This window comes from Corvus moneduloides, chromosome 4 (genome assembly GCF_009650955.1).
Source record: "Corvus moneduloides isolate bCorMon1 chromosome 4, bCorMon1.pri, whole genome shotgun sequence".
NCBI lineage: Eukaryota > Metazoa > Chordata > Aves > Passeriformes > Corvidae > Corvus > Corvus moneduloides.
The window spans coordinates 9,209,313-9,236,390 of NC_045479.1; the positions used below are offsets into that span (position 1 = coordinate 9,209,313).

Genomic DNA, 27,078 nt, shown 5'->3' on the forward strand with positions numbered 1-27,078 from the left:
GAGCCACTGGAAAAGTTCACTAACAGCCATTCCTCTTATGTAATTGTGATGCTGTTAAGTTGCAACACTATTTTTTTTTTTTTTTCTTTTTGCTTTCAACATCCTATGTTGTCTTAAAACTCAGTAAGATTTTACTACTGGAAAACTGTAAAACTCTTCTCCAAGTACAATGCTTGCATCGGTTACTAAACACATCCTGCATTTCCTTTGCATTCCTTATGGCTTACCACTGCAGGTCCTGTTGTCGGAGTTCAAGGAATAATGAGCTGGGCAGCCACAGACAAACCCTCCCACGGGGACTGCCAGGCACAGGTGAGAGCAGTGACCATTGCTGGAGGCACACTCGTTCCAGCCCGCCTGCCTGGAGGAGTGGAAAACCAGGATGTCCATAACGTAATCCAAGTGCCCCTGGATGATGGTTCGGTTCTGGCCACTGGTCTTGTTGGCTCGCTCGATGCTGCGCCGGCTCCAGTCTGTCCAGTAAATGTAATCCTGGTACTGGGTCAGGCCAAAGGGGTGAGGCAAATCATCAGCTATGATCTCACGGTCAAGGCCTGTGTCCAAAGGGAAGGGTGAGAAAAAGCAGAGTTATATGGGCACAAGCAATATGCTGTTGAACATGTCCCCTGCCCAGAAAGGTTACCACACAATTACTTTAAAGTTACTATTTCATCATTACAAGAGTAAATTACAAAGTAATGTACAGTAGTCAAAAGGAATCTCAGAGCCTATCACAGAAATGTGCTAATCCTGCTTGCCATTCACAGAAAAAAATGTAGCTTACTGAAGAAAAGTTTCAATTTCGAAAATTATCAGGGTTCTCAGAAAGATTCTGTCCTTTCCCTCCTCCCCAAAACGGACAGGATTACTCTCAATTTAATGCAGGATGCTGATACTGTACTTCCAGTTCAGCATCTCTTTTACCACACTTTTCCCACTGCTTACAAAAAGAAAATTGTTATGAGCTTAATGAAATTCTGCATTGCATTATGAGAAAAATTAAATATACAAGGCTAAACTAACCTGTCTCTGGAACGTCACAACAGGAAAGAGCAGCCAGAAAGCCAGGATAGGAAACAGCTAATTGTGTATACCATGGAAATGTTAAGAGATCTTAAGGAGCAGGACATGGCAGGGGGAAATTATTTCAACTGTGTTTTATCAACCACTTCATTACCATGGCACCTCCTGCTGTGTAGTCACACAAAATGAACAGCAGATTATGAAGCAAGAAGTTATTCCCTCTTTGCACAGAGAAGTCAAGGATGCACAACCCCACACTCTGCTGTCACCAGCTGCAGACACAAGGAAAAGGAAGCTCTAATGCTGTGTCCAGTCCCACATTTCACAGGGAAACATGGAGCAGGCCTCCACAACACACCAAAATACATGAGAAGCTGAAGAAAAACAGCTTTACTATCACACGTAATTCCCATAATTGCATTTTCCTGTTTTGATCTTTTTCTAGCTTTGTTCCACTACTGCAAGCATACTGTTTAAAGCAGACTAACTCCTTTAGCCTTAAATACTGGCTAATTATTAATGCTTAAATACTGGCTGTTGTTCATGATAACCCGAATAATTTAGCATACAACAAGGCAGTTCACTCCTGTGGGTGCTGAGAAGTTAAAACAAGATACTGTTCAAATCTGAGAGGGCCTTAGTCCTCCACACAGTACTCTAGGACAGTGAAAGAATAAAATATTCCACCTCCATTATAAGCTGCAATGACCAGTTTATAAAATCATTACAGACCCCAGCACTAGAGAACTCTCCTGCTGATAAGTACTACCCAGGAAAAGGTCCTTAACATGCAGAATACAGGGGGGAAAAAATGCCTGAGGACACTAACAAAGATTTAAAACCAAACTGTATTAAATTACATGTTGAATAAGCTGTTGTTATCCTCTTGTTGGCTTTCTTTCTACCTTTATTATGTATTTTCTAGTGCTCTTCAGAGTAGCAAAACAAGATCCTCCAAAACACTGTAAGTTGACATCTTTGTCCTACATATAACTGGAAATATGTACACCTTGTGTAATTTTAACTTTCTGAGCAACCCAATCACCTACAAGAAAATCGAGGCCTTGCTAACCATAGTGTTATATAAACATGAATTACAGAAGCAAACATTAAAGGTGTGAGAGGTTGGAAAATTTTATTTTTGTCTTATGATGTGTATCTTTGCATTATTTAAGCAACAATTTGCCACGAGGGAGCTGCAAAAAGCAGCATTGCCCTCAGGAGGCTGCCCAGGGCTCTGGGGCTCACCCAACATGTTGGAGGACTCTATCAGGTTGGTGTCCAGGTCGGTCCAGTACAGCCGCCTCTTGGCATAGTCAATGGTCAGGCCATTAGCACGTCCCACATTTGGGACCAGCGTGGTCCTCTCACTGCCATCCATAGCAGCTCTGTCAATCTTTGGCTTGCCACCCCACTCAGTCCAGTACATGAACCTGATTAAAAGAACAGAAGAAAGAAAAATAGTTGCATTCAATCCAAGAGAACTCAAGAAGAAATACAAAACAAAAATCCTTAGAAAGAATAAGAGAAAAAGAAGAGCTGTAAATTCAAGCATTTATTAATCCCCATTATGCTAAATGTATTTTTTTTTCAAAGTACAGGCAAGGAAGTGAGCCAAATTTCCTCAAAATGCTTCCAACATTATTTTTTTCTACTTGGACACAGATTTTCATCAGCAAGTTCTGTGTGACAGCACTTCACTAGTAACTAATCCATGCATGTCATTTAAGAGGCAGAGGTTGGCAGTTGGACACCTTCATTTATACCTGGTTATTTAGCAGGGTATTTTTCCAGAGCACTTATCTTCTGTTTCTAGTCAGTTGTCTCTCAAATGAAGGAACACAAAGAGGTAGATCTGCAGGGTACTTTTGTTAATAGGTGCCACTGCTCATTTCCACACAACTAAGTTAACCAACCATGTAACAAGTGTGTTACATCTCAGCCAAGACCACAAAACTGTATGGCATTTCCACTGGAGCAAAAATACAAGCTATTACATACTCACATGCCAGCTTATGCCTCATCTGGAAGAAGGACAGACTTGCACATGTTTACATTTTCTTCAGGCACTGCACAGTAGAGTAGGATGTTTATTTGTATATGATATATTTGATGGCTAGCTAGTCACTTCTTCCACAGTATAAAGCTGATACTGTTCTATAAACAAGTGAGACACAGCTATCCAATATTTACACCTGTGGGTTTTAATAACCCTAGTAACAACCCCCTGGGAAGTCTTTCAATTCCAACCAACTGCACAAATAGAAAAGGTTGCTTCAAAAACTGTTGATCAAGAGGGAGCTATTCTTTAGACACCAAATTTTCTTAAAATTTTTGCAAGTATTTTGTGCATTTTTTGCAAGTTGGACGCAGAACGGAGCCAAGTGCCAGAATTGCCGCCATGGCAGCAATGCCTTGAAAACTTCCATTTGAAGTACAACTATACTGTAAGATATACAAATGTATACAGCTATACTATTGCTGTAAGGAAAAAGGAAAAACAGGCATTCTGACCCAAGTAATTTTTTTTCTGCTCTGTGGTGAAGAGGCAAAGCACTGAACGACAATACTCCTTGGGAAAAACCTACTTCCAGTGTAAAACTAGAATTATCCACAGCAGCCTTTTGTTACAAATGAGTAACTGGATCTAAGAATCTGGTGTTGAATTCTCATCCAGGCAACCCCTGGCACATCAGGGCTGAATCCAATCTAGGATCCCACTGGAGGTGACCATTGCCACCGCCTGGTTGAAATAAAGCAGAAGGAATGTGTTCCAAGTTCTCTGCATTGCTGTAGCCCTCACAGTGTCACTGGAAACTGTGATAATGTCATAACCCCTGTAAATGAAGTTCCCTCATTTGAAAAATAACGCAATTATTGGTGTAACCTCAAAAAGTTTTTGCAGTAATTAGTTATTGTCAAGTGAGCATTTCATGGTAGAAGAGCTGTTTCAGAAGCTGAATAGTTAGCTTGCCCCGTTCCGTCCCCTCCCTCCCTGTTTATTGCCCTACTTTTGCTGTTACACTTCAATCCAACTGAGAAGTTTCTTCTCAGGAAGTCTTTAATTTGGGGCAGAGGTGAATATAATTGTTTCCACTCCTCTGTCCCTCTTCCCTTGTCCATGCAAACTAAAAAGTTTCCTTACCTGAAGAAACAAACATCTTCCTTATGCTCAGACTACAAACTTCACTCCCTCACCCTCAAATTAAGTCACTTAATACCTTTATTGGACCCTAACTTGTAATAAAAATAATCCTAATTTTTAAAACGATAAATATATTCCTTTCAATGCTATAGTCCTTTTCTGATTAATGAGGTCCATAAACCTAAAACTACTTTGATTCTGTGGCTAATTAAAAAACTAAATATAAACTCCTAATGAGCTGCTCTGATTTTTATTCTTGTTTTTGGTACTTTTAATGATTATTCAGGACATTAAGAGCATATTTCTCTAAATTACCAGGTTGTATTCCCCAGCTCAGTTCTCTCAGGGTTTACAGGCAGTGCTTAACTACCATGCCCTAGAGGAAGCATCACAATGTTGTTTTTCACTGTTCATAAACACAGAATTAAATCAGCAAGTTACCCCTCAGCAGGGTCCAGTGCCAGTGCCCGGGGACTGTCGAGATCTTTCCACACGAGCACCTGGCGGTGCTGCCCGTCCAGCTTGGACACCTCGATCCGGTTTGTGCCAGTGTCAGCCCAGTACAAGTTCTTCCCCAGCCAGTCCACAGCCATGCCCTCGGGATAATCCAAGCCGAACTCCACAACGTGTTCCAGCGCGCTGCCATTCATGAATGCTCTGCTGATGGTCTGCAGGGATACAAAGATACACAGGCAAATTAGAAATTTTACCAGTCTGTCACTGGGCTGCTTGTTTTCTTTGTTGGATTTTAAACACTTTCAGATTTCAGACATCTCATAGGAAAGAGGATCTTACAATATGCTACTTATTTGCAAAGCAAACAATGCTGCTATTCAGAAGTAATGATTTACTGTGCTCTGTGAATGTATTCTGTGTCAATTACAATAGCATTTCACTGGGGAAATAAATGGGATAAGTAGGCTGGTTGAATTAAGCATCTACATGACAAAGTGACCTTAATAACTCAGTGCCAACTTCGAGGGGGAAATATTTTGGCTCTCCCAGGACTACACAAAAGCATCAATGTTATAGCATGGAACCCTATTTAAAGTGTTATTTAAAAAAAAGTGCAGGACAGAACAGCAAATAGAAGTAAACAACCAAACGACTGATGAGCTCAGTAGCTTAAGCGCTTCAGTACTGATGGCTGAATCTAACTTCACTAGGCACGATCTCTTCTTAGACTTTTATTCAAAAGACTTCTTTTAACTCTTTGCCATCAGGATCAGCCTGTCATAGCAGATACAGCCAGAATTCCATTTCAATAATATATTAGAGCTTAGGCATTCCCTGATAAGCCTGAAAGTAAAGGACTAATGTTGGAATAGTACAGAATTCTTTTGGCAAACATGGGATACCTTTCTATGTCCTCAATATTCCTATCTGCACACGCTCCTCATATTCACAACCAACCAGAAGCTAACAAAACCCACGATTTTTGTTTACTTCTTAGTTTGAACACAACCTGCTAATTATGCCAGTTTGTGACAGCACACAGCAGGGAAGTCTATATCTCAGATTTCACCTGTATTACTTACACAGCTCAAAAGAATACCATGCCTAGGGAGTTCAGCCAAGTCACCTCTTGCAGACTCGCTCAAACTCTGTGTTTTTAACTACTGTAATTCTTCAGTTGCAAAAGTCCATGAATTATTGTTGGCACAGGTCTCAAGTAAGTTGCAGAAAATGTAATTAAAAACTAAACTCTTCTACATATCCCTTGAAATTTGTAAACCCCATTCATCAACTACTCTTAAGCATCTCAAGAAGCTTGTAACAGCTTGATAGCCAATATGGACTAAATCTGTACCTTTAAAGAAATGTCAGTCCAGTAAATGCGATTGTCTGTCACATCAAAATCCAGAGCAGAGGCTTCCTTGACTCCAGTGAGTGGAATAGCAACATTGTTATTGTTGGTTTCTAGAGAGATGCGTCTGATGTCTGCTCTCCTAGAAAAGAGCAGGAAAGCTTCTGGCACGATGCAGGTCCTCATGTCACTGATGAGCTCCAGGCCGATGGGGCAGGCGCAGCGAAGGCCTTGTGGTCGGTACAGACACAGGTGGCTGCAGCCGCCGTTGTCTTCTGCACAGGGGTTTGTACCTAAGCAGGCAGCAAGAGGAAAAGCAAGCATTGCAAACTGACTGCAGTGAAAGGTGAAGCTAGTCCTCACATGCATCAGCAACACTATGAGTTCTCCAAGTATACATGCAGTTTTTCTCCTTGTATTCTCTGATCAAATTATTTTTCATTCATTTCCTGTAATCCTTTAGACAGTCCTTACTCTCCTTGGCTGGAAAAGCCAGTGATTGCTCTCCTTATGCCATGAAACAAACCCAGCATTAGGGAAAGGGATCTGGGCTTCAGCAGCTACTGATGATCCCAATTCACAGCACAAGCACTGAATGCATGGTAAGTGTATGTTCTGCTGCCTTTTACAGTACACTGTTCCAGCTACATACCCCCTTGCACTCCTGCACGTAAAAAAACTTGCAGAGCTATTTCCACATCCATTCAATAGTCTCTTCTCTCCAAGATGCAAGTGAAGCAGCTCTTTGCAATACTCACTCGTACCTCCACATGCTGGAAATTGAACTCCCAAGGGAGGCTTGGTACAAAGGAGTTCAACTGGCCAAACAGATGGAAAGAGGGCTGCATTTAAAGCCATGTACCTTGGGGCATCAGCCACACAAAGATACATCTCAACTACATTTGACTAGTTTCCTGCAGTACAATCCAGACATGACAGCAAGAAGCTGCAAGCCTTATCCACATAGCAGGATACTCAGGTACTGTGCTGAGTTCTCTGATGCTACAATTACACTGCTACCAGTGCTTGGATAGCTTAGGATAGGCAATTTAAAGCTAGATGCTGCTTTTTTAAACCACAGACACTACAGGGCAGGAAGTACTTCTAGATACTTTTAGAGATAATTTTCTAGTGTTAACATAAAAAGTACTGAACAGACTAAAACTGGCTCATTCTGCGCTTTTGCACACTGGGAGCACACGTTCAGCTTGCTATTCTTCCAAGCTACAGAACTCAGAGAAGACCTAACCCACCCCATCAAGATGCAGCCTGAAGTTATCGTGCAATAGGACTGGATTCTGCCCACTTCTAAAACTCTGCAGAACAGCACTGCTGGCATTTTCTATCTTGTTCTCCCTTGCCTGACTAGCAGACCACTCACCGATGATCTGCTGCACGTTGGTGGCTTTCAGGCCCATCAGATCAGGCAGCTGATCGATGATGATCTCTCTCTCTGCCGTGCGCTTGTGCACACGCTCAATGCTGCGCCTTTGCCAGTCTGTCCAGTAAATGTAGTCTTCCAACAGAGTGAATCCAAATATATGAGGCAGCTTGTCCTCCACCAGGACTCTCCTACCAGTTCCATCAGCATTCATGACCTATGAATGATACAAACACAAACTTTTTGGTATACAGAATAAATCTGCCACTATTTGGCAGACGAACAAACTAGCTGCTCTACGCTTAGACTTCAAATCAAAAAATAATCTCCTATCCATTATAATGCTATCAATGTTACACAGCGCCCTAATAAAAAAAGAAGACACTGTTTATTAACAGTGTTTATTAAAAGCCTTATTTAGAAGGCTAGTCTCATAAGCAGATTGTAATGTGAAATTATGACACAAGACTCGTTACCTTTGCTTTGGGAACTATTATTACGTAATAATACTTACTCCTGTTACAACTCTCTCATTTCTGACATGAGTTTTGGTTTAGTTTTACAGAGGAGTCACTGTGTTTTACACAAATGAAGACAAGTTTGTAATGGCCAAGGAGATCTGGTTCAGCATCTTCCAGTTCACAGTCCCTCCCAAGTGCGCTTTGCCCAGATTACAGAGAGCATTAAGAGGAGACCCCACATAAATACTGGGAGGCAAAGAGTAAAGAAGATCTACAGAATATATTTATATTCCCCAGTCTGAATACGGAACCAGTTTTCCATTCTTCAAAATTAAGTACAGTAATTTTTTTACTACAAGGAACAGCAGTAGTCTGTAAATAATTGCATGCCTTTGATCAAGACACTTGAATTTACTGTGTCATTTTCCTCCACTGCTAGAAAGGAGTAATACCTAACTTCCTCAGTGAGGCACTGAAAGGATTAATTAAACATATGTATGCATGTTCAAGTGATCAAGTGCCCTATGAATGCCAAGTATTATTATAAAATTGTAAAATACCATACTGACAGGAGTAAAGAGTCCCGTGTTTTAAGAGAAGCCTAGGAGAGATTCAGTGCCTCACTTTTTCAGAAAAAAAATCCTTCTGAAGTATTTCTACTTGTTTCAAGGTTACAGCTTAAGTTTACAGCATGTATACCACTCTTCCAAAACCAGAAAAAACCCCCAACCAACCTTAATATAAAAGCTTTCCGAAACAATGTGATTCACAAAATCCAAGGTAGCATACTAATCCCTGAAACATTAAAACATTCTTCCCACCATCCAGGGATGTTCTAAGTAAAGGACTGGAAAAGGAGTGATTTATTAAACCACTGTTTTCAAATCTCTTTCACTTATAAAACTAAGATAGCCACAAACAAATCTATATGACTTCCTGTCCTCCCCACAGCTCAAACCCAAAGACTTATGCAATGACAACCTTCAGGATCAACTGGCTTAGTAACTCAGACTAGACTGATGGTAGTTGGTGGCCAGAGTATCTTCCCAGATAATGAGAAATGTAAAGGCTAGTTTGGAGCAACTCCTACCCAGGCACATATGAGGAGCGAGGAAAGGAACGGAGAAACAGAACTGAAGCACACACCTTTCCTAGCATACAGTATAATGTACACATTAATAAAACACTTAAAAATTCCCAAAAAAAAAGTGGGAGAAACGCTATAACCTTCACAATAATTCAATTTCTCCTTAAAATTATTCCTTGTCATAAACTTCCCAACATTTTGGCGCTTAGTCTCAGTATATTAAAATGGGAACCGAATCTTTATGTGCACATTTCCTACAGAAAAATCAAATGGGGCTCTGCATATTTGCTGGTTCGTAGGAATAAGCTCTGGATTTACTTTTAAAGAAAGGTCATAGTTACTTTATGGAAATAGCTTACCAAAACCCTTCAGTCTAGCAGAGTATACAGCATGCTTCTACAAGTGCACTAATGCACATGCATCTCAAAAATAGATGACTTGTCTGTGGTGACTTGTTTCCCCCTCCCCCTTAAACTGCAGAGATAAGCCATGTGTTTGCAACTAATTAGTGCTTGCTAAGCAGACCAAGAAGATACACAAAATGAACTTGTTACAAAGTGAACCAACTAAAACCACACAGTTACAAGCAATAAAACATCACCATCACAAAGTAGCATTTTTAGCAATTACATTTTTTGCCTTGTATTTGTAAAAGAAAGAAAATCCTCTACTTAATGGAGTGCTTAACTACCAGCAAAGAGAATTAGTTGGAAGGTGTGTGGTGTGAGATGAACTTTCTCTGGCAAACTTTAAAGTGAGAGCTGTTCAAATAAGCTTACCCCTATACTGAAGAGTCAGGAAAAGAGGAGGACTTAAGGATTACGTATCTGCTTTCAATTAGTTTTTGCTTTGACACATAAAGGCTACTTTGAAAGACAGTTTTACATCTCCTAGACAAAACACGCACCTTTCTGAAATACTTACATATACCTGCCACTCTGCTCCTGCTGCAGTTTCACCTGACCACATCTGTACAATGTTGCCTAATATAAACATCTGCCCACTAGCAGCCAGCTACCACCACATATATATATATATGTATTTCCATGGCACCATGTTGTCTGCACTGACTTTGGCTGCATGTTAGGTGATTTCAACAGAACTACATCCATTGGCTACAGAATCAAACAGTCTGGTGTAAGGCAGAAGGGAAGTGGCAAGGGATGTAGGGATGATACGCACAAGGAGAATAAAGAAAAAAGGAACAATCACTTATCAACCAATTCCAAGGGATTTCAGCATCATCTTTTCACATACTGAAACTCAGACAACAACCAAGTCCCAGCCCATGCTCCTTTACGGATTTCTTCCCCTTCCCCAGCTCCTCACAGTGAAATGCATCCCCACAGAATCCCACATAAAAGAAACCCACCTTCTGCTGCTACGAGGCAGTGACTCCAGAGGTTTATGCTGCTTTTAACCACAATGTGGTGGGAGTTTCACATTCTGAGGCCATTCTGAATACTGCAAATCACACTGAGAATATAGGCTACAACAGGAAACAGATGTGGTGGAACCACAAACACCACCTTTACTGAAAGACTGAGTAGTTCCATGAAAAAAAATTTTAAAAGTGCAAAAATTGAACGGCCTCAGAAAAAATACCAGATATCCTGCTTGTAGAATAAGGGCTTTGTTTATCCTAAAACAATAATGAATGCAAACCTATAGCCTCACGAAAATACAGCTTATTCAAACTAAGTGAATTACTGCTGAAAATGTAGTCACATTTTAAAACGCTGTACTTAGTGATCTGTAGGAACAATAACAACTTTGAAGCATTACTTCTAATTTAAAGTTACAGACTGGAACGCACAGTGACATATTCTGAGGGTCTTTTTTGTTATCAGATACCTTGCATTCAATTCACTCCTAATACCAGTAATCACTGTGATAGATAGGCTAATGCAGTGAATTTACCTTTTTGATAATACGGGATTTGAATGTATGGTAGTTTAAACTTGTCACTTGATTGCTCTAAGTCTAGAGTTCCATCATTAAATCTATCTCATTTATGAAACTGCTTAGAGCTTGTGCTGGGACCCTGGCAGAACTGTGCAGACAAGCAGTCCCCTCAGGTCCAGTGCACCAAGGCCGGTGGCAGCAGAGACTAAGCAGATGTGCACTGGTTCATGTGCACAGCCCTGAGGAGATGCTCATCACTGAAAGCGTCTGTCCCTATCGGGCTATACTTAGATCAATACCAAACATAAGAGCCCAGTCCTACAAGGTGTCAAGACTGAGATGAAGGTGACAGAGTGCAAACTCTTACCTTTCATCTTAACTCATAAGCACAGTTGAATTTTCAGTATAGAACCACAGAATCATAGACCAGCCCAGGCTGGAAGAATCCCTGAAAGATCATCTGGTCCAATTTTTTGTGGGAAAGAAGCCTAGATGAGATTATCCAGCATCCTGTCCAGTTAGATCAAGAAAACTTCTAGTAATGGGGAGGGACTCCACACCTCAGTAAAGTATTTCTTTCTTGTATTAAGATGAAACCTCCCTCAGTGCACCTTGCAGCAGTTGCCCCTGTCCGCTCCATGTGGCTCCATATGCTTGGAGAACCTCCTTCCTCCCTCAGTACTGGAAGAGTATGAGCACTCTCTTCTCCATGAAGAAAAGGCCAAACCCCTTCTGTCTGTCCTCACAGAGCAGGTTCTCATTCCCTTAGGCCCTCTCCACTCTCCCTGCATCTCTGTTGAATTCTGGGGACCAGAGCTGGACACAGCTGGGTATGGCCTCACAAGCACTGAGTGGGATGATCAATGTCCCCATGGATGCACCCCAGGATCCTGTTTGCCTTCACTGTACAGCAGCACACTGGCATGACTTGCCCTCAGTAAACCTGCATTGGCTTTTCCCCATTACCTGCTTCCTTTGGCTCACGGGTTTCTAGGAGAACTCTTTCCAGGGGCTGCAATATGACTAACAGACCTGTAACTTCCCAGGTCCACTTTTGGATGTGGTGGTAAATGATCGGGGAACAGGTTAAATATCATGCATGCTAAGCTCTTTCTCTGGCTGACAGGAGCAGAGGAAGTCAACAATCAATGAAAATTTATAAACAACACCTGGTAACACTACCTTCAAAAATATATTACTTATGAGCATGGAATAGGCCTCTGTGATGGACTGTTAAGTCCCCAGCTACACTACAAGATGTTGCCAGAATATTATTTCTTTCACAGACACACATCAGTAAAACAAAAACCCAACTCCCCCTAAAACAAACAACTCTTCCAGTAAAATCCATAAGCTCCTCTAATTTCAGATACTTGAACCTAAGCTCCAATTTTTAAAATCAACAGTCTGTTTTTGGACAAATGACAGTTACCTTAGCCATAACTGGTTCCTGAACTTCAGCATCTTTACCAGCACCATCTTATTGATCCTCAGAGAGGCCAGAAGACCCCACCTAATATGCAGGACCTCAACTGCTCTGCTCAAGTTTTACTGCCATCGCTGCCCAAGCTCTACAAAATTTTTATCAAGCACCACAGCTGGAAAGCAGTTCCCCTCACTGAGTCACAGGAAGGACGCAATTGTAGCATTCATCTTTCTTCTGGAAGGATAAGGAATTTGAAAGCCTTCTGACCCCGTGGCAATGCTTTGCATGTCATGTGTCCCGCAAGTGCAGAACACACTAGCTTGTTGTTTCCTTGGAACATGTTGAAATATACTCTGGATATATAGTCACGGTTTATCTTACAGCATGCACACAACCCCAGACATTTGGCACAGGTTTCTAAGAAGCAAATGTCACCAAAATAAAAGGTAAACTCTTCCTGAGCAGACCCTCAATTTTTACCTCATTCCAATGACAACTTGGGTTTCTCCCAATAGTTTAAAACAGCAGAAAATCATCAGGAAGCATTACCACCTTCACAATTTCAACATGGCTCATGCTAATGCACCACAGGAATAGATACAACTTAAAACAATGAGGTAAAAAGGTGAATTTCTCATGAGTTTGATCATTAACACTGATCTACTTAAGATGATTGCAAGGAAGCATTACTGTAAAACACCCTGAAATACTGAATTCAAAACAAATATCCCAGATATTCCAACATAACATAATTGAGCAAGGCTTGCATTAGACCTGAAATAATTTAGGAATACTCACACTCAAGGCTTAGCTACTTCAGCCCTGATTATCCAGAGGTAGATACTTACACATGGTGTTTGATGCAACAAATAACAACTCAGTTCATGGCAGTGTGAATCAGTCTGTTCATTGTCTACCTAAATGTACCTGAATCTTTCTTTACAAGGAAAGTGAAAACCAACACTACACTCACTAGATTTATTTGGTTCAAGAAAAGAAAAGAAACTTGGGCAGCATCTCTTCAAAATAACTCTAAAAGACAGCTAGAATGCCTTCTAATCATTATATTTGCATTTTTTTTAAACTGGGTTTGAGAACAATGTATTTTCAACTTACTTTTCTAAGCAACATAAAACTGAGCTGAATGTATCTACATCTCATGAGATGAAACACACTATGGATTTCAGGATGATTTTACTGTTATGGCTGCAGCAGTATCATATAATTAATACATGTATTTACTACAAAACAGCTGCTCTAAGAGAGAAACAAAGAGATATCTTGTCTAAATTTCCAGTTTTATTTGTCTTCCCTCTAAAAAAAGTCTTGATCAACTATACCCTCTTTATGTGAAGAACTGAAACTTTCAACCAAGTTTGAAGAAATTACTCTGTCAGTGTCATTTACTTACTGTTAACAGCATTCCCCCTCAATTCTAGAACATTAAGGAATGAAATGGGAAGTCCTCTCTTCATTGCAGTGAAATCCTGAGGAATCAGCAGAAAGGATCCCTGGAACCCTTTGGATTTGCTTCAGAAGCCAAATGCCTCCAGACAACTCCATAAATTTCTTATTGTTAATTGTTTTATAATAGCCTTTAACAATTTCTAATTTAACAGTTCCTCAACACCCTCAGTTTCTTTTAGAGCTCTAACAATTTTTCCACAGAATTCAAAATATATTTTTTCTGAGCATGGATAATATTTCTAATAGGACTGCTGTGAAGATAAGTATGTACAAACAGTATAGAGATTAACTTCATAAATATCCTTTCTATCAGGCTACAGACACTGCTATAAGCTCATTTCTTTCACAACAGAACAACTTTCTTAGCTCACTGATCAATGCCAACAGCAGAAACGTTTTCTCTGCAACGGAATTTAATTTTAGAAACAATTGGTTCAGTTTTTAATGAAATGGCTCAAGTCAGATAAAGTGACAAGTAGGCAAGGAAAGGATTTTAGAACCATTGTGACAATCACATATGACATCTCCTAGGCAATCTCATGCAACAGAAAAAACCCCTTGCATTTGTAAAGAACAGGCTAAGACAAAAAAATGAGTCAAATTGATGAGTAAGATGAGAAGAGAGATTTTCACAAGGAAAAAAGAAGCTCTTCTGAGAAGATTCAGTGGTAAAACAGGTGACTAAAAATGCTTTGCTACGGAGATTAATTTTGGTATGTAATCCATAGGGTGGAGTGGCAGCAGTCAGGGAGTGTTCTGTTACCTGGGCATAGGCTGTGGGGGCAACAAAGGAAACTAATGACTGCATTTTGCAACTTACTGTTTAGCAACTAAGACCTGTGGGCAGCTACACACACCACTTTGCAGAATGTAAACCAGACTAGCCAAGACTAACCCGAACCCTCACAGTGGGTTTGGGGAGGACAGTTTTACAAGATTAAGTTTGGCATAACAGCTCCTGATGCTCTTGTATACGGGCAAAAGCCTCTGTACTCTTCTTTCCCAAGGTTTTTTCTTTCAGTGCCTTGCCCCAGAAACTTAATTTTCATTTGTTCTCTACCCAACCCGATGTGTTCCAGACTCCTTCATAAGTGACTATAATTGCCTTTTTTATAGAGAGAAAACATGTGGAAAGTTTTCTGCTGTTTTACCAAGTCCAAGTGGTTCAGGGAATAGTCCAGTGAGAGACTCAGCCAGTTACGAGATACTTTTCACCTTTGGTGGCAGTAAGTTTTAAAGTTGATTCAACTGCTCCTATTTGCTAAATCACTTAAATTCCAAGGGTCTTGCACGTCCAAGAGCCTGGTTTTCCACCTTTTTCCACAGACTCTTTGCCACGCTACAAGATCATGCATGGGACCAGAAGAGATGTTCAGGTTAAGACTACAAAACCTCACAGCAAAGGAAGAAACCTGTGTGAAGAAAGCTCAATCATTATTGAGAAGGATTGCAAGGTCAGGTGAATACTTCCAAAGCAGCTCAGGTCCAAGATCAGTACAAGGTTTTTTACCGTAATGCAACTTAGCTTGTGAACAGGAGGAAAAAAAAAAAAAAAAAAGCCAGAATTTTGGAGGGTAAGGGATAATAGTGGACTGACAAACAGTACTCAGCTGAATCAGAAACACAGATGACAGCTCAGTATCTCTCAATCTCTCTTCACATTGCTCCCCAGCTTGCCATGAAATATTTTAAGTATGTCAGACTCAGGTGAGCTGATGGCCCTGGCTGTGTTGGTTTGAGGGATTTCTGTGTTTTCCCTTAGGTAACCAATACTGGCTACTAGTAGAGGCATGTTACTTTCTAGGTGAGACACCTGCGTAAACCAAAATACAATTTCCTAACTCCAGTGTGAAAAATCTGGGAAGCATGTATGACATATGAATGTAGATCCAACAGTTATACTCCAATCAGCTCCACGCTGGGCCATGGGGACAACGAGGCTTTCAGCGCTATCAGTGGCAAACCAGGACTGCTCATCTTTTAGCAAAGGTTGTAAGAAACATCTCTGAATTCCCAGTGTGAGCAGTCAGCACAACTTTCTGCTCAAATGTGTCTCGAGTGTGGGCACCTGGCTCTGACACGGCCGTTCCGGGCTCTCTTTAGAGGTAACAGAAAAAAAGAGGGGCTTTTAGAGTAGGACTCATTTAATCAATTCTAAACATTTACAGTGTGGAAGTGCTGATTTCCAACATTTTTTATAAAGGCAACATAAGGGAATTTAACTGAGCTGAATGTATCTACATCTCATGAGATGAAACCCACTACGGATTTCGAGATGAACTGTAGATCTATGACACAAGAACCATTTGAAAACTGAATGTCAAAGTCCTCTCCACATAATTTTTAGGGCAGTAGTTCCACTTCTTAGAAAAATACCATGTTTAGTACTCAGATCAGAGTCAGGTTACTCTTGAGCAGGAGTTCCAAAAGCTTCCCTCAGTAGCCTCTTTGTGTTACAAGGTGCTGGGAACCCATCCCTGTCCCAGGAAGCAAGACAGCCTGTCAACAGCAGATCCCTCAGGACTTCTTGGAGAACTCCTCTGCACAAGTGGCTTGTAATGTAAGGTCTCAAAAATCACACTTTTCACATCTGAATTTCGTTTAGGTAGTCTCAATTTATCAAAAGTAATAAAAAGGTAACTTTTAATGCTCCTGATTTGAAACTAGCATGGATGTTCTAAATGTTTCTTCTTTTTTATTTTTGCATTATAACAGCTGGGGGTTGACTAGATGATCTCTAGAGGTCTCTTCCAACCCTTACAACTCCATGATTCTGTGAAAAGGTACATCTCTAAGTGACAATTCTGTAGCATCATGTTCAAAAGCCAAAGCAAAAAAAAAGAATTTTTGTTTTTAATCGTAACAAGCTTACAATGCCAGGAGGTTCTGACTCAGCATTTAGAGTCCATGGTAAGAGACCACTCAAATTCTTGTATCCAGCTCTTCGACAGCCAAGAGACCTTACTAATGTGTTGTCTGTGGCTGTCACTTGTTTGCTTTGTAATACAGTTTTACTATCTTGGTCAGTATCACAAAATTTAATTCTTCTTTAGATTCATTCAGAAGTTCAAAAGAAACCTCTCAAATGAAAATTATACCAAGTATAAACTAATACTGTTTATTTTTAAAAAAAAATAAATCCTTACTCTACTACTAATTTCAAAACTATCTATTTTTTCTTAATACAGGCTTAGCAGGTGTTAAGAAATAGTTGGAAATACCCTGACAAAGTAAGCTTTAAATTTCTGAAACTGGGATGGAGTACAGGGATCTGTCCCTACCCTCTACAGCACATACTTGTTTTTTTCTTGAATGAAATTCCCGAATGCCACAACTATCCAAACCAAAAGTAAACAGCAAAGCAACTTCAAGTATTTGTTTCAACTATACTTGAAATAGACTATATACTTGATATATACTATATACACACCTACAGAAGTTTAATGCAACTACACAAAAGCAGCTGTGTTCAGAGCTAGGAATACAATGGATTCTGCTTCTCAATTTTCAAACCTGTGCTTCAAGTAGGGTGGACGAGGTAGGATCAGTAACCAGGCTTGCAAGTCATCAGCATTTCACAGTACAAAGACTAATGTACGAGACAAAAATTCTCAGTCAGAAAATAAATGATGTACACTCAGAAAACAAAATTTCCTTCTTAGGGTGGCAGTAAAATTGAGGGAGTTGTCATCGGAGGAAAATGTAGCCCTGCAATTTCAGGATTAGAATATGAATTGGAGCATTCTCTAGATGCCAAACTATTAGCTCCTAGGTCAAAGACAAAAATGTCTTCTCTGTTCAAGATTTCTGTGCTCTAAAAAGTATTAGCAGCATCTGCTTTCTGTTGTCCAGCAAGGCTAGGTTCTGAACGCTTGTGCGTACTTAAGCTGAAAAACAGCAGGATGTAATACTTTCCATACTAATCATGAGGATTACAGACAGTAATGCCAGGCACGGCTAATAGATTTGGGAATGCACAAACACTTCAAGTTAGAGCTGCACTCAAAAATCACTAGATAATGGTTGGAGATCTGAGCAGGAGGCAGATCCTTTCTTTACTCTCACCACTAGTAGGTGTTAGTGGGTGTCATCTGTGGCTCCGAGAATGCAGAACAGGAGAGGATGAATAAAGAAAAAAGAAGCAAAGACCGAAAAACTAGGAGAAATCAGCCATATCATCATGACTTCCCCTCAACACACACAGCCACACATGCATGCAGCCATTTATAATTGCTTTATCAATACCAGCTTTGCTGACCATTTAAAAAACCAACCTATGCCTTAAAACAGGTAGTGTACGTGCCAAGAACACAAATATTCACTAGAGCAGGAAAACACAAGATCAATTCAACAGAGCAGATCATACATTTTTAACCTCATAGCACGGCAGGAAAAGGCTTTAAACCTGTAGCAAGTCAATGAGAAATCTTCCCCACTGGTAAGCACAATAGCAGCCATCCATTTCAATAGAAGTTTATCAGCAGTGAAACCTGACCGAGATAAATGACGAAGCTGTTGAGCCACAGCCTGCTTCTGCCTGCTGCAGGCTGCCAGATAAAATGGGAACAAAAGCTCCCTGCTGTACTCCCTACCAGACTCCATTAACCCCTGCTGATGCTTTATTATCGTCTGGGGGCTCCAGAACAGCATAGCATGAATCGGTGGGTAAAAAATAAATAGTAAAAACTCATATGTAGCACAAACAAACCAGAAATGTGGCTTGCAAGAATTACATTCAGTTTGGTAGCAGTGCAATTAAATAACGGTTCTGAGGAATCCCACATGCAAAGGCGAAAAGAATGATAAAAGCACTAAGTATGTAAAATCATGTATGAAAAAACTACTTAAAGGCAATAGAGGCAAGTACACAAATGTGCTTCTCCTGCTTTTACCCTCCCCTTTTCAACTACATATAAACACAGGAAGCAAAGCAGGAACCAGGCATTTATTCTGATGCCTTTATGTCCAGTTCCAAGTTTCATCTTTGGATCCTGTCACAAACACCCTTCTTTGTTGCACTTATGCCAGTGTCCTTTCTTCACATGTAAGTGTAGAACATTTGCTGAAGGCCAAAGCATCTTCTATTACACTGATATAAAAAATGGACGGTGAAGGCATGGAAAGTGTAGCAAATCTCCTCAAGATTCCTGGTTGCCATTGGAGAGTAGGCAGTGTGAGCAAATGGAAAGACTTGAAACGTTAGGAATATTTTAGTTATCACAGATTAAGATAGGGATCTACATTTAGCAAAGGCCACCTCGCTAGTTAACACCAGAGGCTCTACCAGTCGAGCTGGCCCTGCCCAAACAAAACCTCCACATACTGTAGAAGGGGATGAAGTCCTTGTGGTGCCGATGAGGAATGTGTTAGGGAAGACAATTTGGATCAGTCCTGCCTCCAGCAAAGGCAAACCCATCCGTGGCATTGTTTTTGCTCAAAGACTGGGGTGCACTTGGTGGGTGATGCAGAGGGATGGGGAAATACAATGGGCACCTGAGGGAGATTTGATTTTTGGGTGAGAACAGTCTGTGATGCTGAATTGTGTAACACTGGTTGCTGAATGACACTGCCACTGCATGCCGTAACTCCCATGGACAATGAGGATGGACTGCTCCAGATACACCAGTCATGAGCTGCTATGTAACTTGCAACCAGCCAACATCACACCAGTCCTCCTGCTCTGGGAGACACTTGGGATGGACAGAACCCATAGCCATGGACTAAATGAACTCAACAGACATCTTGGGGGAGATGGCCACTGACTACAGAAATGAGAGCTGTACTTGTGTGTGTGTATGTGTGTATACACATATATGTATATGGTTGGAAGGAGTAGGGCCTGGGCATGATGTACATGGTATAAAATAAGGGGTAGGAAATGTCTGGGTTCTGGACAGGACATGACTAATTTTTGCAGTAGCCAGGAGGAGGCATGGCCAGGACCTGGACATTATTCTGTATCACCTCAAGTCACTGCTGGGAGTGGGGGAAGGGGACTCTTCCAGGGAGAAGGGGCTCCTTCAACGGAGGAAATGTGGCAGGGCAAGAGGGAGCCATCCATTATTGTCTGTCGTCAGGGATATTCTGTGTGAATAATTTCTTTCTGTCTTTACTATTATGCTGTTATTGTTATTTTTCTTATCGCTGTTTTCAGTAAATTATTCTTATCTCAATCAGTGATCTTTGCCTTTTGTGCCTCCAATTCTCCTCTCCATCCTGTTGGAGGAAGTGAGAGGTGTGTGGTTTGGAGAGTCTCAGTGGGAGAACTAAACTGGGGAGCACCATCCCTAAATCATGATAGGTGTGGATTAAAAAAAAAAAATCTACTTCAGACTGAACCATTCTCTTGGATGGACACCCTCCACTTCATCCTATAGAGCCCTTCCATGCTTTACTAATTGCACAAGCCACATTGAACATGTGCTGATCACTACCAGGGGCCACTGATTTTCAACCCCTTTTAGCCCCTCTGAAGCGCAGTTAGCAAGCAGCAGCATTGCATCTAAGAAGAACATGACAGAATGGCCTCAACACAGGAGAAGAGGGGCTGTATGGGTTCCATCCAAAGGTCTACCCATCCCAGTATCCTTTCTCAGAGAATAATCAACACTTATACTCACAGAACTGCATAACAAAGGAAATGCATACAGAACTTTTTTCAAGAAGACTCCTTCCTTCTACAGCAATTTACCGTTCAGTGATTTGTAGTTCAGAGGCAATTCTATTTGCCACTAAATTGCAGTGGAATCCGCTTCCACCAACTTACCCAGTCTTCCCAGTAACACATGTAAACTTTTAACATCTGCAACCATTTCCACAACTTACCACATCTGCTTTTGTTTGTTCTGCACCCACCACCTCACATTAGTTACAAGGACCGATTTCTTCTGTCAAAAAAGGTGTGTGTGTGTAGGAAGTGTTGGTCACCTTATACAAAACTTGATAGCTCTATGTCACATATGCCTAAACGAACACCTTCAGGAATTAAGAAATACAAACCCACATCCTCAAACAAAACTAAAATCCAAAAGCACCGAAGAAAAACTGTGGGAAAAGTTCTCTGTTGCTTTAAAGGTTTTAGCCAGACTGTTTCAAGATTTACTGCACGTTGATAAGAGTTAACAAACATTAACTTTTTAAGAAAAGCAGCAGCAGTAATATAACTCTAACACCTAGAGACTCATAGGAAAAAATAACCAGTAATTCTGAAAGCTTAGGGTATTAAATTTTTTCTGATGCCCTGCACAGATGTTACGTGACTACCTGGAACAAATTCATTCCGCTGGCTTACACTGATTTAAGAACAATGAAATGGAAATTGTCCCAAAAACCTCTGTGCCAAATCAGATATCTTCTGTCCTGCCACAGACACTGTAATGTTGGCATAAACATTCTATGATGTGTTCTAGCCAGTTTGACAGAATTGCAGCAGTGAGCTCATGACTGATCTAGATGAAAATTTCTGCCACAAACTGATCCAGCACTGAATAGAATCATTATTAATGAATATGGAATCTCAGTGTTCTGGCAAACATGAGGGTGAAAAATGCCTAACTTTCCTTTTGCAAAATACATTCAAGGCTGAGACAGTATCAGAGCTGAAGGGCTCAATCTGTTATAAATAAATCTCTACACATCCCTAAGACTATTTTCTCCTCTTTTCTCAGAGCTGGTGTAATACTAGGTGAATTACAGACTATAAATCTTGTTTTCAGGACAAAGAAAACTGCTCCCTGAGGCTCTCCGAAGGAGTGCTTCAAAGCAACTCACCTTGCAGGACTGGAGTTACTTTGGCTCTGAAGGAGAAGTAACAGTTATGTGACCTTCCAGCACATGACTATGACTCCACCTTGACTTATTTGTAGTTACAAGTAAGTAAAAACAACTTTGTAAGTCTAGAAAAGATACGTTTGTGCCTAATACAATAAGTGCTAAAAGTTATTTGCGACAGTTAGGAATGAACAGGGAAAGCTGTAATTCATCAAAGGAAGGCAAATCTAACAGGATATAGCAAAGGCAGACGGTGCTACATGGCAGTCAAGTCTTCTGCTTCCAACAAAAGCTTTTGACAGCAAACTGATCAAATACTAAACAATACTATTTTCTCAAAGACTGACAGATAATAAATGTCAAATTTGTTTCATAAATGTTACCCAACAAAATAAATATGAGATTTTCAGTGTGGGAGAGAAGAAAAAGTGCCTTTTTTTTTTAAATTAGAAGTTTCAACAGGACATGTCAGAAAGAAAGGAAAATCTATGCCCTTGCTGAAACTCTAATAAAACAAGGGAGATGCAAAGTATAGAGGATTTCTGGAAGTACAAACGATTATATGTGAAATAAGATTTATTTCTTTAAAATATGTTTTGCTAGGCTCTAAACTGAGCAGTGCAAAGAATGAAAGATAACTTTTTAAACGACAAACATTAATCCCAGTAAAAAGCTTTTTCCCCTGATGACCTAAGAACTGACTTATTTAACAAGTCCTTATCACGCATTCTTACAAAGCGAGCTCTACTACATGGATATAATTTCTATTTTACACAAAAAATGAGGGAAATATAGCAAGTAACTTGCCCAAAGGCTGAGAAGGACAGAGTTGTTTCTTAAAGCACAACTCAACCACCATATCCTCATCCTTTCCCAGCTGCATCAGAATATGAACACTTATAAAAGCAAAACAACATTCTGTAACTTCACGGAATAAAAAATGCAGGTGCAATTACAAACCTCTATTTTGTCTGTTTTGGCGTCTCCCCAGTATATTTTGCTTTCTGCATAATCCAGTGCCAATCCATTTGGCCAGCCAAGCGAGGTGTTCACCAGCACAATTCTGTCTGAGCCATCCAGTGCTGCCCTCTCAATCTTTGGGATTTCTCCCCAGTCAGTCCAGTACATGTACCTGCAAAGGAAACAAAATCTTATTAATCCAAACCTCAAATATTCTTATAGATTCTTCTGGGCTACTCTTCCCCAAAACCACATAGCATGCAGAAAGTTACATTTCTAAACCAAAAATATTTCCTTACCTACGTAAGGATGGCCAAACCATTGAGAAATAATTGGCATGTAAGCACACAAAATTCCTGTACCAGTCTGCTCAGCAAGACAATATAACCAGCGCTATTAGCTAGAATAAACAAGCAGATCCACGCAGTTCACAAAAATATTTTTAAAAATAATACAACACAGACACATAAGATGACTACCCAGGTGGTCAAAACAGAGAAGCAATCCTTGTGCCTTGGAGCCTTAACTTTCAGAGAATCCCAGTATTTTCATTTGGAAGGCTCAGAAGTTTATCACCGCATCTCATTATCTACCTAGAAGCAGACAGAGGTATCTTCTTTGCATGACTAATATTTTTAAAAATGCTCACAAACAGCTCCTCACCCAACCATGGGATCCAGTACAATAGCTCTGGGTTCTTCCAGGTCTTCTGATATCAAGATTTTCCTCATGGTCCCATTAAGCCTGGTGACTTCGATGCGGTCCGTGCCGGTGTCCGTCCAGTACAGGTTCCGGGCCACCCAGTCCACGGCGATGCCATCAGGGTGTGCAATCTGAGCGGTGACCACAAACTGGCTGCCCGAGCCGTCGAGGAAGGAGCGGCGGATGGCCCTCACTTCATCGTCCGTCCAGTAGATGTATCCTTCCAGAGGGTCGAAGTCGATGGCGATGGCGTGGCGGATGTCCTCCAGCGGGAGCACGATGTCCGTGAAATCGGGGGTGTCCAAGGAAATGCGCCTCAGGTCTGTCCGGCGGGCCAGGAGCAGCAATGCAGTGGCACCTGCAGGATCAGGACAAACACAAACACCTTGCAAACACTGTGCAAGAAGCCTGTAAATAGAGAAACTGAGTGTCCTTTCCCAACAACATGGTCTAGCTACCTCGATTTCACAGGACCAAACCAAACTGCTGGGCATCAGCACAGAATTCCATTCCAAGGCTTCAAATGTGAAGCTGCTCACAATGTCTCTGCTTATTTTTCTAACAAGTCAGATGTGTTTACAGAGAAAATTCAGCACTCATTTCCTTTCTCAGAATGTATCATGTTGCACGTGTTCTCTGTCCATATTGTTCCCTCCAAATTACTGAATAGATATGCAACAGCTATGCTGCTATTTTATGCAAATCAACAGATGGCCTGCAACCTCTTAGATGAGAAATCAATTATGCAGATATTTTACTGACTGTTTGCTGCTGTTGGTGAGAGGACAGCCATGACAAACAAGCTGCATGTTTCAACAACCCCTGATAAATGGAAAAAATGTAATGTAGAACACCACAAGTAAACCTCTTCTGAGAAACTCTTAGTGGAGGAGTCAGATTTGGGAACAGACCACTGTGCAATGACCATGCAGACCAGGAGAGCTGCCACCTTCTCCCACATTTGTTAAGAACAAGCTTATTGAAGACATGAAGATAAATAACAGTGTCTTATAAAGCAATTTTGAGCTAAAGCACACAAAAGCCTTGCTGGCTTTTGGGTCAACAGTCAGAATCAAAATAAATAACTAAAATCAGCTTGCACTGCAGGAGATGTTTTCAAATAGGCAACACAGCATGTTTAATGGTACTACCAATGAGTTGCACTTACTGTCTAATCCAATTAATTTTCATTTCATTTTCTAGTCTATGTCACCAGATTTCAACGTAATGAAGGATAAACAACCACCACACCCCATTCCAATTAAACCGGTTTATCAGTTTGGAGTTTTAGGGAGATAAGAGCAGCTCAGGCCCGAAGGAAGCCTGAGCTAAGGTGAAAAATGCATGCATAATTGCAGGGAAAGTGTGGTGCAATGGCTCTCCTCAAAGAGTGAGAGGACAGGCTTTGGCAGGGACTGATGGGGGATGAGGGGGAGGGTGGGGAAGGTTTAGGAAAACAAATGCATGAAAATGCAGTGAAAATGAGCGATCGCCAAGCCACATTGTGTCCATGTCTCGATTTTGATGTGTAAGAGGTGTAAATAAGAGCTAGAAGATTGAAAGAGCAACAACTGAAGTAAGCAAGCTGGTGATGAAAGAAGAATTTTGGTGTCTAATGCCAACTTTAAAAAAAAAAAAAAAGACAGTAATTGATGTCAATGCTAGCTGAAACCTCACTGCATGCCAATCCTTCGACAGATGCCAAAACAGCCATTGCTTCATTTACAGCAAGTTCAATGTGTTACAAGCCTGTAAGACACTTTCACAGTGCTGCAGGAAACAGCACCTTTCAACAGCTGAAGTTGAGTATATCATTACAAGTGTTTCTGATTGGTAGTCCAGAATGGACTAAGATCAGCTTTGGGATCCTCTGCCCTGAAACACCTTGTGGTCAGAAATATATGTACACACTACTCAACTGTTCTTCCAGTGAGTAACTCTCATACATTAATTAATCAGGAAGGGGGAACCTGTAGTTACATGTCTATGTATCCTTCAAAATACTGTAAAGCATGTGACATAGCCAATGGAAAACAGGCCTGTTAGAAAGGTTTTTGTAAAGAAGCAACTAATCTTGACACACAAGTCTGTATGTACACCTGTATTTGTTGATACTAAATACAACAAACAATTCAGCATTGATTTAAGCATACAGATGCATTATGGTCATAGAAAGTAATAGTACATAACTAACACCAACAATTTAGGTTCAAGGAAGAAAGAAATCCCTACATTTTCTTAGCAACTTCGCAGTCATTCGTCCAACCTGCCTTTTAAACAAAACAATGACAAACATATTAAAAACCCCGAACAATGATAACTTTTTTGCATTATCAAGTAAACCTAAAGTTGAGCAAATGCACTAACATCAGAGTTCAAAACATATAGATCATCTACCACATATAGAAAAAGTGTAAGGCATAATCCCTAAAAATAATTTGTGTGCTCTGACTGAAGTTGACAGTTACTTCAAAGAACCAAAGCCAGGTCTCCGGAAAGACTCAGTTCAGTATTACCATGCCCTTGCTCGAACTCACCCATAAAATTGACCAATTGACCTTCCTATTCTTCCCAAAGACGACCCATTTCAACAGCTTCAGTATCCTGCTTTCAGGCTGCAACACTGTTGTTTAGTCAAACAACCCCACTGTGTTTAAGCTTTAATTCAGCACTGGGAAATGACTGGCTTTCAGCTAACTCCTGTTGTACTCTGGAACCCAGAGCTAAGAATGTCATGGTCTTTATCTGGGGGCTTGGCCAGCATTCCAATCCCTCCATCAAACATCAGCCCTCAGCCCTCCAACCAGGCAATAAAAAGTTTAAAGCTTACTTCAGAGCTATTACCCAAACATTTGCAAACCAACACCTCAGCTGCTTAGTTAGATCAGCAGTCATTCGCTCAGGAAAAAGAAATAGAGCAGCAGAGAAGCACCATACCTCCAGGCAGGTTGAGGGATAGATCACTCTGAATTCCTTCAGGCTTGTCCTGACAATAGCAAAACTAACAAATGCAAGAGCTGGGCTTATTTATAGACTGATCCCATTACCGCCTTGATAACAGCCAGGGAAAAGAACCCCAGGTGGTCTCAAAACTGTGGCAAACACCAGCTGTGCAAAGTTTACCTGGCTAGGCACTGATAACCACTCAGAAGATGCTCAGGGTACTCAAGGTTGCCAGGACATGACAAAATCAACCAATTTTGTTCACTTCTACTCCAAAGACCAGTTATGATGCAAAAGCTAAGACGACAGCAGGATCTCCAGACTTCTTGCCTTGCTTCTCTAAGAAAAATCGAGCCTCTGATGATGAGCATGAGGGAGAGAATATCGCGAGTACAGAACTGTATTTCAAAAGAAGAATAAAAAGGCAGAAAAAGACAATGCAGGTTGCATGCAAGCATAACTTTGTATTTGGCTTGGTTTTTTTTTTTTTTCAGTTTATCAGCACTTACTAGGAGAACTGGAACCAGTCACAAACATATAAAACACCTCAAACCTCAGCTGGCTTAGATGCTTTCAAAGGATGCATGGAGGCTGTAGGTAGAACTCTGACCTTGGCACACATATGCAGACCTGAAGCAATTTTCCCTCTCTTTCTAAACCATTCAACTTGTGGACTAAGCTCAAGATTCTTTTTAGCAGTGCCTCAAGACACAAGATATTCAAGATGTTTTGAAATTTTTTGAAAGCCAAGTCCCTTACTTGTCTAAATATGGACATATAAGCCTTACTCCAGACTCTTACTTTTGAGAGCTTTAGCCTACTTTTATTAAGCACTTTGAAATCTGGGATTACAAGCTCATGGATGGTGCATTACATTAGTCCTGGAACTAATACTTGCCTCAAAAATTCACTATTAAAATTCTAAATAATTTAAATCTGTGTGCTAGCTGAAGACAAGGGAAGGGGGAGAAAGGGGAAAGCAGAGCAAGCATGCAGATACA

At 40.7% G+C, this 27,078-nt stretch overlaps 1 protein-coding gene across 4 annotated transcripts in view; it reads right to left on the reverse strand.

Moving 5' to 3' along the window:
• Window positions 1-27,078, reverse strand: part of LRP6 (LDL receptor related protein 6) — a 122,238-nt gene that overhangs the window by 29,040 nt on the left and 66,120 nt on the right. For all 4 annotated transcript variants that reach the window (XM_032105811.1, XM_032105810.1, XM_032105814.1 and 1 more), the window contains exons 6-12: window positions 23,096-23,492; window positions 22,433-22,604; window positions 7,357-7,573; window positions 5,979-6,268; window positions 4,610-4,836; window positions 2,272-2,456; window positions 228-554 (exon numbers count right to left, since the gene is read on the reverse strand). In XM_032105811.1, the coding sequence (XP_031961702.1) occupies window positions 228-554; window positions 2,272-2,456; window positions 4,610-4,836; window positions 5,979-6,268; window positions 7,357-7,573; window positions 22,433-22,604; window positions 23,096-23,492 (1,815 nt within the window). The remainder of the gene's footprint in view (window positions 1-227; window positions 555-2,271; window positions 2,457-4,609; window positions 4,837-5,978; window positions 6,269-7,356; window positions 7,574-22,432; window positions 22,605-23,095; window positions 23,493-27,078) is intronic.